A 12,789-nucleotide genomic window follows, 5' to 3' on the forward strand; every position below is an offset into this window, starting at 1 on the left:
GAACAATGGATCGTGATTCAAGAAGGCAATTGGAAGGATAATTTATAAACATATAGATATAGAGGAGGCGATTTGCACGAGGTTCCCGGATCATTTATCAGCTGATTTGTATGATGCAAAAATAAAAGAACTTTGAGAGGCTGCCAAGTACGAAAAAGACATGAAATAAATCATGGTAGGAGCTTCGTTGAACTCGCGGCCAATTATCAAATGATAACAGAATCAAGTAAGTAATTTCCGTAAGCCTGTCACTTGCCCATTGGGCGATCTGGATCCTGAATCCGAGGCACCTGTTCATCATCATGTGACGTTTGGATCTTACATCCAAGGATTTATCAGTCCATTGACTGGCCTTAAAATTCTGGAACTGTGAGTCATGAGTCCGACTCATGCCTATCTCATGCTTCAAGCATTGTAGAACACTGTATGCACGATTGATCAGAAGCTCGGAAAGATGAGACAGTCTGCTTGCCTTCTCAATGATGTGGTCCAAATTTTCTGCAGGCCGGTTGACAAATTTTGAAATCCTTTACTAGTGGCAGAAATAGGGGAGTGTACATGATCGAAGTTGACAAAATTACAAAGTGAAAAGCAACAACTTGGACGTTGTAGCTCCGTTCAACATCCAGCTGTGCGGGGTTTCTAAACGCGTTTTTTGAAAGCTTAAATTCAAGCTTCCATGGCGGAATGACCGCTCTTTGGCCAGACCTCATCCTTATCGCTTAGATCTCCTCTCCTCTTCTACGTAACTTTCGCCCAATTCGTGCCCCAGCTCCCCAATTCCCCTGTCAACGCGTCCTGCAGCGTAGCATCAGTACGCTTGCTCGATTAATCATGGCTTCCCCTTCACCCATCTCCGCCAAACACAACCACCCTGACTCTGGAGCCGAAATCTACGATCCTGCCTCCGGTGATGTTAAGGTCCTCGGCGAGTCTCTGAGCGCAGAGGAGCACGACCTTTCCAACGCGAGTGCTGAGTTCAAAAGTACTGCGATTCTTACTTCCAAAGAGCAGGTACACTACCCACTCTAGCAATTCTTCGTTTATCAACATGCTGCATTTTTTATGGATAAACGGGATGCAACGGTTGCATTGCATTAGATGGGTGAGGGAAAAGACTTTGCAATTTCTTTGCCTTAATCTGATTTCATCACGCCTTTATCTCCAGTGTCGATCCGTTCCAGACCTCCCTAGGTCGAACAGGATCGTCGCCTTATCTGTGGATCTGTTTGACACCTTAAATCGTAACTTGGACGTTCGACCAAGATCATCCAATCCAATTTCCTGTTTGAATAGCTCTTCAGTGGAAGGTCTTTGATTACTAGAACCCTCTCGCATAAGCTGAGAGCCTACTCGAATCCGACGGAAAACTTAAAATGAGTAGTTCTCCACCCCGCCCCCCCCCCCCCCTTCTCTCTCTCTCTCTCTCTCTCTCTCGCGTTGCCGGCAGGACTACCCCCGCCCTCTTTGTCTCTTTAGTTCTCGTTCTCAACCCCCTCTCCAGCTTGACCCCAAGCCTGCCTTGCAGCTCAACGCCCTCCCATCCTCTCTCTCTCTCTCTTCCCTCTGTACAGCATGTACAGCAGATTGTAGGCTCCACAAGCATTGTCAATTGAGGACATTCTAATTCGTATTGCCAAGAAGTTAATACAATATATATTCAATTCAAGGTATAAATCGAGGATTATGTCTCCAATAATTAATATAAAGGAGGAGAAATCAAGGTTTTTTGTTTTTTGTGGTAAAAAAAGACAAAATTTGTATTAATAGAAAGCAAAAAGAGAAAAACTGCCTCTTGAAAAGAAGGCTATCAACTAGCTATAATCAGCAAAGAGAGTGATGTCTTTTGCCTAGGTACTTAAGAACTCGACCAATGTTTGCAACTATCTCTTCACAAGGTACAATTTTTTGTTAATAGGTCCAAGCTTGAAGGGAATATTATGTTTTCAGGCGAGGAGAAATGAAGATATGAAGGCAATAATTTATTCCCAATAATTTGAGTGAGGGAGATTATATAATTTGCAATAAAATAAGATAAAATTTAAAATAAGATTTCTTGTCAAAATTTGAAGCTTTGCTAGGCCCCCAATTTTGTTTGGGGCCCCGTTTTGGTTTTCATCTAATAAAAGCCGGCTGTTTTTTGAAAAAGATTATTGAGCTGTAGAAAAAAAAAAATTGGGAAAAATTTGAAGGGCTTGAGGAAGGATATTCCCAAAATTTAGCACTGGGAGAATTTCCATAGGTGGGCCTTTTGTCGAGGTCTCGTGAAAAGTGTCGCACGGGTGATCGACAATCTCGACTTGGAATGGTTTGGCACATGAGCTTCCTTGCTTAGAAAACTGATGGTGACTTGCAGCTTCACTGATGGCATCTATTGCATGAGAAGGTCCAAATATCTGACGGCTAGCATAAAATTCTTGCTGACTTGGACTAGAGAAAAAAAACAAGTTGAATAACTTTTGTCATTAAAATGGCTTGCCCTATGGGTGAAATGGTAAGTTGGCACTCCACCGAGAGAGAAAAAGTAGGGAGTGAAATAGTAAGTTGGAGCAAAAGTAGGGAGTGAAATAGTAAGTTGGAGCTGGGGACGTGGAGGTGGAGACTACGTGGAAATTGGGGGTTGGATTAAAAAAACATTGGAAATTATTGTCCCATCTCAAGCTGGGCCTCCATCAATTAGGCTTACCAGGCCAAAAAGTCAATTGATGGTGTCCGGGGGGGGGGGTAGAGGTAAGAGGCAGAAGCCGCCAAATGTGGAGGGGGAGGTGCTAGATATGGAGGGAGGGGCCAAATGTGGAGGGGGACCAAAAAAGTTAGAGGGAATTTATGCTTCCGGAAAGAGCGGCGTGAAGCACGTTGTGAAGAAGAAAAGTTGGAGGAGCGATTGGATTTAATTCAATGTGCGCTATTATGGATTGCACCAGCTTTAGAATTTTGCCTCTTTCTTTCGATCGACAGAAATCCTCCTTCGAGCTCCATCGTCATCTCCATCTCCGTCTCGATCTCCAGCTTCATCGCCATCGCCATCTCCACCTCCATCTCCATCGCTGCTCCTCCTCCATGCCTCCCTCCAATTCCCCCTCCTTCCTCTCTCATCCCCCCTCCCCTCAAGATTCCCTCCTCTTCCCCCCCTCCCCTTCTTTCCAGCTCCACGCCCTCCTCTCCTCCCAAGACAAGGTTAGTCCTTTTTGCCTCTCCGCATCTCTGCCACCCGTCACTGGTCCTTTATCGCCCCCTCTATGATCGCACCAACCCACCAAGGATTTTGGACTTTTCCCCGCAAAATTGATTCCTTTGCCGCCCGAATCCGCTCGCGATCCTTAAACAACGGATTGCGTTGATCTTCCACACAGCTCGCTGTGATTGCAGTTCAAGTTGGTGGCAAATTACGTTTGTTCAATGCGATCGTATCGCTTGTCTTTGATCGTTGGATCTTTGCCCCTAATTAATTTACCGAATAAGGTAGAATATTTCTGTGGGACGAATCAATTAATGAACACTTTCTACCGCCTTCTCGCAACTGCTGGAGCACCTGGTACTGCATTAGAGATCCTGTTTCCTCGATTCTCATATACCCATCTGTGAGTCTTGAACTGATTTATAAAAGGCAAATGTTTTGAGTTGACAACGTTGTCGTATCGCTTTTCTGCTTCAAATTGACCAACTAGCGAAAATTTGAGCATGGACGGGAGTTGCACTCTAGCTAGTCATACAAAAATGAAAGCCCTTCGGCTGCAGAAAACTCAACTCCAATAACAAAATTAGAAATAGCGATCACCACTCGTTTTTACTCCTAGCACACTGTATTGGCGCAACGTGAACTCCGTCTGACATTCTATCGATCATATCCCTTGTTGGCTTCCTGGCTACTTCAGTCCCTAGGTTCTGAAACGCAAGTCATGAACCGACATTGAATCTCTTTTGAAATTTATTTTTTAAGATGAGCCACTAGGTGGAAGCTCCCCTGGTCCACCACGTCTTCCTTATGGTGAGCAGATTAGGTGTTTTAGAGCAATTAAGTGCATTTGAGAGGAGTGCCGTCCTTTGGAGTAGGTGATAACTTTTGCCCAAAGCATAATTCTGGTATTTCTATAGAAAAACTACTTAATGGAAAAGTCAACCCAACAATTGTCTGCTATACTACAGTATTTGGACCGCAAGAGACTCTCTATTATCAAGTGAGCCCCTGTCCTTGTCTTGTTATCTTGTCTTGAACGGAGCATACTGTACGATCATTGATTCCTGATTGCGTGAGTTGCACATGTTGTGAATGAAATTAAGGCTTCTCCTTTTGTCTTACTGGTGTTGTTTAATTCAAAGCATTCGATACGACTTTGCTTTCTTCTTCCGTTGATTGGGTATTCCGACCTAGGTTTTTTAATTCCAGACGTGCCTATAGCTTTTTTAGTGGGAACTAGACCCGGACAGGCAGCATTGGCAATTGCGAAGAAAATCAATTTCAGTACATAGTGGTGAAGAAGGTCTGTACTTTGTAGCTTGAAGCTAGCAAATAGCACTTGGATTTTCAACCACACATGTGCGTGGTCAAAGAGTTGGCAGCATTGGCAATTACAAAGAAAATCGATTTCAGTACATAGTGGTGAAGAAGGTATGTACTTAGTAGCTTGCAGTTAGCAAATAGCACCTGGATTTTCGTAGAAAACCTTACATGTGTGTGGGCGGAGAGTTAGCAAACTTCTCTCCCAAAAATGTAAGACCAAGGAACGTGCCCTTCCTTGGGAATATAGTTTTTTGTATTTAGTAAAGATGTAATCATGTATTTGATTTAGCGTATAGTAGTCTGGAATTTTAAGAGCACTATAGCAAACTACGTTCTTGTAAAGGAACGTTGCCTCAAAATACAAAACAAGGCACTAAATTTTCCTATAAGATCAAAAAATCGAATTCAGATAGGACAACAAAATCCAGAGAGCATACCATAAAATGTAGATTGGAGACTACCTGAACAGAGATCGTTGCTTGCTTGAACACTTCTGCCATCAACATTGCAAAGGGGCTACGGCCCTGGATGAGTCTCGGCAAAGCATTCTTATCAAATTTTTTATGCCGGACGAGATAGATTTTGGTATAGATCTCATCCTTGACACTTGCAAATCTTATGGATTGGCCATAGAATTTGATCATGCATGGATTAGTTTTGCTAAAGCACATTGGCTACCCTGATACCTGGTGGCATTGATTCTTGCAAAACCATCAAGTAAATGCTACATAATGATTTTGTTGGAGCACATTGGCTACCTGAATGCCTTGTTTATAGAAAATCAAAACATAAGATCTTCTAGCCAATGGAAAGCTGCATCATAAGCGAGCATGCAAGGGAGAAAATGCAGGATGTACCAGAGGCTAATAGAGAAAGGCACTTGCGAAGAGTTGCTGGAGCCAAAGAAGCTCGTGGAATCCCAGTGAATGAGGCTCGCTCGACCGAGCTCGGGAGTGTCCTACTCCTTCCGAAAGCTGTGCTTTTAGCACTCCAAACGGATTTTCATGCGCAGCTAGCCTCCAAAATAATGTCAATGCGGCCACTGAATCTGATTGTGTCTGCAGGTTGAAAGATAGAGTCTGGCAACTTGCATTTTTGTTCAATCAAGCTTCCAATTTGGGTTCCTCCCTGAAGCCCCATCATGAGCTGCTGCTTTGGTGCTCATATCCGCCCGTGTGTGAGGGATGGGCCAAACAAAGATATGTCATGCTAGGTGCGGTATAATATAAAACAAGGGTGTAGAACTCCATTTCTCACGCTCTCTACGTTGCAAGGATGAAAGAAAAGATGAAGTTCAAAAGTCCTAGCAATCTTCAAATTTTCATAAGTCCTCCTTAGGGACAGCAAGAGAAAACGAAGATAATATGACAGGCAAGCACACCTGACCGGACTCTTGGGCATAAGCAGGATTTCAAGGTAATTTGGTATTGAAGAGCTTGGCAAGAGAGCTACCAATGTTGGCTGATGAGATGCCAAAAATATTGTAGGAAATTGACAGGACAATACTCAGATTCTTCGACGTAAAGGTTAACTGATACTGAGAATTATTGGATGGTATCTGCGAAGTCGCAAGAAGGAAATACTCAAGAAAGGAGAATCAACGGAGAACATGATTCTCTCATAGTCATTGGAGCAAGCTGCTGAAGTGCTGGAAGTTGCTCAGAGATGAGCTTGCCTTTTAGAGAGAGGAGCGTTTTTATTAGAAGATGACATGGCTTTTTATTTTTGGTTGCTTTTATTTTAATCTATAGGGCATCCAAAAACAGGGTATGATGTGGCTCAACGAGAGGGCAGAATGAGGCTTTGGTTCCACTATGCTGCCTGCCTAAAAACATTCAAAGAGCTAGCAAAGTGTGGGCCCACATTTAAAAGAGCTAGCAAAGTCCTTCACATCTTTGTCCTTCCCATTAGATTGGTGCCTGCAGCAGCTAGTGCAGTCAACACTTGAGCAATATCAAAGATCAATGGGCTGGGTCATTTGCCTGAGAATAGAAGACAAGGGGTTTTAGTCCATAGTCAGCGGTTCTTAACAAGGCAGAAGTAGGACAGGTGAGCAGATAAAATTAGCACATAAGCATATGCTGCATGGATTCCTATGTGATAGTGTCTTTGCAAGATAAGTTTGTTCTGGTAAGATTGCAAAGGAAGCCTGGAGGAGTTTAGGCTCTCTATGTGACAATATAGTTTTATCATCAGGCTTTATTAAAGAGCAATTGAATAAGATGAATGAGATGGATTGCATTTATTGTCGTGTTGCTTAAGGGAGATTGTTGGTAGAGCACCTTAAAGCAATGAGGATGGAAGCCAAAAACGAAGGATGATAAACTCCCTGCCAAATGATTAACACTCTGATCGTGTGACTATTTTATCCTTGGCCTGGAACATCAAGGTGGACATGATGGGGGTTGTGATTCATACATGAGAAGAAACATAGGGAAAGTCATTGATAGAAAAAGACAATGTATGGTTTGAAGATAAAAAGGGACATTGGTGTGCACTGCCATCCTTGATCTCCTCCCTCAGATTTCACCATTGATGCCTTGCCACAAGGTGATCTTACAGTTGTATTTCTTTGGCTTTTACACAGTGTCCTTCCCTCCGCAGCTTCCTCCCCTCCCATCAACACTGTGCTACCATATCTATCACATGTATGGTAATTATTATCTGGGAAAGCTTTTTTGTGCCTCTCAAGCATAAGACTGCGATTGCTCTGTCCTTTACTAGGCCTAATGTCTGGAGCATTTTTTCTAAATGAAACATTTTGAAATAACCCTTGGAAATGCCACATTGTCAAGCGGCTGCTCGCAAGTGAGTCTTCGAGATCAAGAATCAGACATATAGACAAGTTGAAAGGTACAGGGTAGTTGCATTGGAGTAGATTATGTTGCATTTCTGCATTAGAGTAGTTGAAAGGTACAGGGTAGCTGCATTCGAGTAGATTACGTTGCACTTCTGCATATTTAGGGAGGAGGACGTCGGCATGAGTACTTGTGGCCAGAAGAGTTTGAAATGGATCTCCAAGAGCAACGAAAAAGCAAGACACAATGTCTTCCATAATGAACCACCAACTTGTGAAAAGCCAAAGCCTTGGGTTATATAGAAAATCCTATCCCCAATCCTTACCCTAGAAAGACAAAAGCTAGTTGACTTACGCAAAATTACTCGTCAAAATTTGAAGCCACGATTGAAAGGCTAGAGGGAGGAAATTCCCAAAAAATAGCAGCAGGAGCCGCGAGCGTTTTCTTTGGGGGATAATTTCCAAGTGTGGGCCTTTTACAGTAGTCGAGGTCTAGTGAAAGGGGTCACACGGGTCAATCTTGCTTTCTTGTTTTCTTTCTCTTTTATTTATTTGATGTATTTTAGTAAGCAGTGGGTTTGCCCAAGAGACTGCGCAAATCCAGTATAGCTGCTTATGCTTGGGCACTGATGACGGCATAAGTGTTGCTTTGCTTGCTAAGTATGTCTTCCTTTTGTCTTTCAAAAATTTTGTTACCTCTTTTTTCTTCTCTTCCATTTTATCTGTTATTTTTAGTGTAGATTTTTGGACTTTAGAACAACAAAAAATCTAAATTTGTACGATTGGATATATTCTAGTCTTATGAAGGTATATACAATCTTGGCATGTAATATTATGGCATATCAGCTTCCTTGCTTAGAAAATTTATGGTGACTTGCGGCTTCATCGATGGCATCTTTTGCACGAAATATTTGATGGCTAGCATGAAATATCCCCCCTTGTAAGACACCACAAAGGTATATGCTGCTCAAAGGCTTCCGGTGAAGATATCTTCCAGATTGTTTGCAGATGGACAATAGATGAGGTCAATGGAGCCAACTTCGATACAACCCCGAATGGAAGGATGATAGTTTTCAATGTGTTTCATGTAGCATGAAAGTCAAGATTGTTTGCGCCGTGGCAATGGAACTCTTACTCTCAGTAAAGGTCCAGGATATCTTTCTTCACAAATGACAAGGGTCAGGGAAAATGTTGTGGAGGAGTGTGGGATAGAAGAGATGCATCATGGCACAAAGAGTGGGAGCACAAGTGAGGCAAAATCCATGTATTAGAATGAAGGAATGACCTCCATTTTATAGAAAGAGAGGATGGTGTAGGCACCTCCCCTAAATCAGTGGCAATCAGCCCCTACATCAGTGGGATTGGCCTAAATCAAAGGAACCTCCCATGTGGGGGCCTTTGGCTTACATCATCACTTAGGTCACACACTAGACACATCATAGCACTAGATGTGCCTCTACAACACACACACACACACACACACACACACACACACACACATGTGACTCCCCTAGATGCACACATGCACCATAGAGCAAGCCCTTGACCATAGTTATCCCAACATACTCTCTCTCAAGGGTTTGCCTCTTGCAATGTCAAGGATACATCTAGTCTCATAGTTTCTCATGCCATCTCATGGTGGTCACACATGGCCATCTCATGGTGGTCAAGGATAAATCTATGTCTAGAATCTCATGCTTGCAAAGGTGCCCAAGGGTCAAGGTTTACAAAACTGGGATAGACCAAACACATATCACATGGCCTACATCATATGGTGACCAGAGGTGCTTTACAAAATACAAAACACATAGCATTCTTTTTGGAGTACTACTCTAGGCAGAGAACCTTAAAATTTGACCAACTGATGATAAACAAAAAATCAAAGACAAGTTGCTCGAAAGGCAAAGTCCTTGTCTTCTACCACAAAGTTGGATGCTTCTTTTGCTGATGGAGTTCTCTCTTCAACCAGATTTGTCATAGTCCTCTTCTTCTCATTGCAAAACTTTTCAGAGTGATTATTTTTTCCACAATATGAGCGAGGGTTGATTCTATAACAATCCTTCTCAAGGTGATTGTTTTTCCTACAGTATTTATAAGCCTTGTACTTGCTCTTTGAAAACTTCACTGCAAGTGCCTCTGTATGCATTTTGCCCATTCTTGAAGTGTTCTTTCTTTCCTCTTCTTGTAAGGCACTAATGATGCCTTCTAATGAGGGTTGAGGAAGATTCTTCAAAGTAGTAAACACATTGTCAAAATCCTGAGGCATGCTCTTTAAAAGCACTGCTATAGCATCATCCTCGATGACAAGGGAATTAATTGAAGCTAGTTGTATCATAATACTTCTCATATTGTTGACATGGGCAGCAACATTATCTCCCTTCATTTTAAGTTCAAAGAACTTAATTTTCAGATTTCATTTGGAAGTATGAGAGCTAGCACCAAACAATATCTCTAACTTGTGCCATGCTTCAAAAGGGGATTCCAAATCTGAAATGTGGTGTACATAGTCATCACCCAAACCTAATGCAATGATGGCACAGGCTTTCTCAATTCTCTTTGCATCTTCAGGTTTAGAAGTAGAGTCAGTGGCTTTTCCTTTACCTTTTATTGTAGTTGATTCACCTTCCTGAGAGGTTTGAGTTCCTTCCTTGACTAAGTCCCATAGATTTTCCTTCATAAGCATAAACTTTATCTTCATCTGCCAAGTATGGAATCCTTGGCCATTGAACTTGTCAATTTTATAAGTAGCCATGAGAGGGCCTTACCTTTGTCAGGCAGTGTCTACTCTCTTACAAAATGACTAATCTTGTGGAACAAAGAAATCTCCCTCACCATACAAATGTAGATTGCTAGGGATAAATTCAGAGAATCCTAATTGTTTAGCATATTCATACCCTGTTGGCTTCTCCCAAAGTTTCTTGGCTGGGGTCTTCTTCACTTTGAATTTTGTCCTTCTTGTAGTCTTCTTTAAGTGATTAGCATTAGAAGAACCTTCAGAGCTTGGTATTTTGACAAAAGATCAGTCCCAACTGAATTTCAAACTGAAAATGCATTCTCTGATCTGTACTTTGGCATTACTTCAATCCTCAAGCATCACTCTAGCATTTACTCTAGCATCAAATGTCCAAAACTGTCAAAAATGCATTGCAGTAGACTAGCTCAACTTGGAGGGCACAATTCACACGACTGAAGAAGAGTTTGAGAGGGCTTTCTGTGCAAAACTGAATCTTGAATACCCAAGTAAGTTCACCACATAGCATTGTTGAAATAGTGCGCCTTTTTGTCTGGGAGAGTTGCGTCTTCTTTGACTGTCTTTTCTCTGATTTCTTCTTGCTCCAGCAAGCATTGGCCTTCAAAACTCATCAGCAGCAGGCTCTAGGCATGGACCAGCTTGTACTAGGAGGGCTCAGGCAATGGTTGAGCAGAAGAGCAGAATTGCATGTTTTGACGTTTCAGCTTGCTTGAATCAGCGCGGGTAGAATACTCCAAATCTAGGGAAATGCTTTGGGCCAGAGGAGTGCCCCATAGTGTAGAAACTCGAGCTGGAAGGGATTGGCAAAAGTGGCAAGGAATGGGAAGAACAGAGCTAAGCAATTTTTGAGAAGGAAGGAGGAAGAAAGCTCAAAAAGAGGTGTTAGAGAAGATGATGAGGTGGCACTACCAAAATGAGTTCTACAAAGCCTACCAACTCTGATACCAAATGTGGAGGAGTGTGGGATAGAAGAGATGCATCATGGCACAAAGAGTGGGAGCACAAGTGAGGCAAAATACATGTATTAGAATGAAGGAATGACCTCCATTTTATAGAAAGAGAGGATGGTGTAGGCACCTCTCCTAAATCAGTGGCAATCAGCCCCTACATCAGTGGGACTGGCCTAAATCAAAGGAACCTCCCATGTGGGGGCCTTTCGCTTACATCATCACTTAGGTCACACACTAGACACATCATAGCACTAGATGTGCCCCTACAACACACACACTTTTTTTTTTTTGGTGAAATCATTGATTGATTATATTATATGAGTAGCAACCTCAAAAAAAGGTGCTACAATTACATCAACTGAAAATTTCAGTATATGCCAAAAAGACCTCATGATCTATGCAGCGGGTTTGCAAGCAATCAAAGAAAGATTGCTGCAGAGAACGCCTAAAAAAGCCAAACAGAGAGAAAGTAGGATCACAAAAGACTTTACAATTCCTATATGTCCATAAAGTCCATAGTGCCCAGTAGCAAACCCAAATGAAGAAAAGATAAAACTCCGGTCTGGATGGATGAACCCCAAATAGCTAGAAGAACTTCCCAAACGGAACAGATGGGAATCTCGCTCGCACGTGCTATCGAAGCAGATCAAAAAACTCACGAGAGCACGGACAATGCCAAAACAAGTGAGGCACAGTCTCTGAAGAAGGATAACATCTATGGCAAAGTGCAGGAGCAATGTGTCGATGAGCTAATAGCTGTCCAGATGGGAACACTCCCAAAAGAACTCGCCAAAAGAAAACCTGTTGCCAAAGCGGTACTTTATAGGCCCAAAGTTGCTGTAATCTTTTCCTCCACCACTTGGCTGGGCGATGCATTCGCCAAACAGAATCACCTCTCTCTGAAACCCAAGGTTGAGGCAAAAGGATTTTATACAATGCAGGTACAGTAATCTGAGATAGCCTCAAAGGACGAGAAGAGGACCCTGGAGAAGTCAAAGTCCAATCTTCAAGTCGGTCCTGGAGTTCCAAAGGAGGAATCATAACAAAGGGCGAAAGCATAGAAGTAATTTGTCGCCACAAAGGACGATAATGAGAGCCCAATCCATATGTAGTAGCTGCTAGAGAAAAGGGGAACACAGTACCAGCATCATCTATAACATCAGCAACCGAGGTGATGCCTTTAAACAAGACAAAGTAGGAACGTCGAGGTTCCTGTAAAGCCAAGGGAGGCTGAAAGACTTTCGACCAGTGAATGCTTTCATCTCTCAAAGAATTCCCAAGCAAAGATTGCCGTCCATTCCATTCCAGATGAGAAAGAACATGCTTCCAGTCAAGAAGCAAGCGGGAGACAAAAGGGCATCCAGGCAAAGTGCCATCAGTGCAGCCAAAAAGAAATCCCAGTGATCGAGTTGCCAATGACCAAACGCAGAAATACTGATATGAGTGACCGGAGTCCTAATCATAAGAGCCCAAGGCTGATCACCTTGCAGAAATTGCAGCAACATTTTCCCCTTGTGGGCAAGAATATGCACATGAATATCCGTGATGTCAATCCACCATGCATCTTGGGAGAACAAATGTGATGCATCGAAAGTAGCCTGAGACTTTTTTTGCCATGTTTGGATCGCCAGAAGAGTTCCATAAAGACAGACATGAAAGATGTAAGATCTGCCTTAGTGAACATGATCAATGGCCAGTAAAATTGAATATATGCCACAAGGATGGACTGCACTATTCGAAGAGGAACGTGCAAAGGCCAGGTTGCCAGTTTCCAATACTCAAGCTTTTT

At 42.6% G+C, this 12,789-nt stretch overlaps 1 protein-coding gene across 2 annotated transcripts in view; it reads left to right on the forward strand.

The window, feature by feature from the left end:
- Positions 1-408: 408 nt before the first annotated feature.
- Positions 409-12,789, forward strand: part of ACS (acetyl-CoA synthetase) — a 72,819-nt gene continuing 60,438 nt past the window's right edge. Inside the window, exon 1 of one of the 2 annotated variants that reach the window (XM_087399283.1) lies at positions 409-1,014. In XM_087399283.1, the coding sequence (XP_087255409.1) occupies positions 835-1,014 (180 nt within the window). In that variant the 5' untranslated portion in view covers positions 409-834. Of the gene's footprint in view, positions 1,015-2,820; positions 3,178-12,789 lie in introns of those variants that run through there. The other variant, XM_087399282.1, reaches the window with a different exon arrangement.

This window comes from Dipteris shenzhenensis, chromosome 28 (assembly GCF_047967505.1).
Source record: "Dipteris shenzhenensis isolate YYH24624 ecotype China chromosome 28, Dip_SZ_1.0, whole genome shotgun sequence".
NCBI lineage: Eukaryota > Viridiplantae > Streptophyta > Polypodiopsida > Gleicheniales > Dipteridaceae > Dipteris > Dipteris shenzhenensis.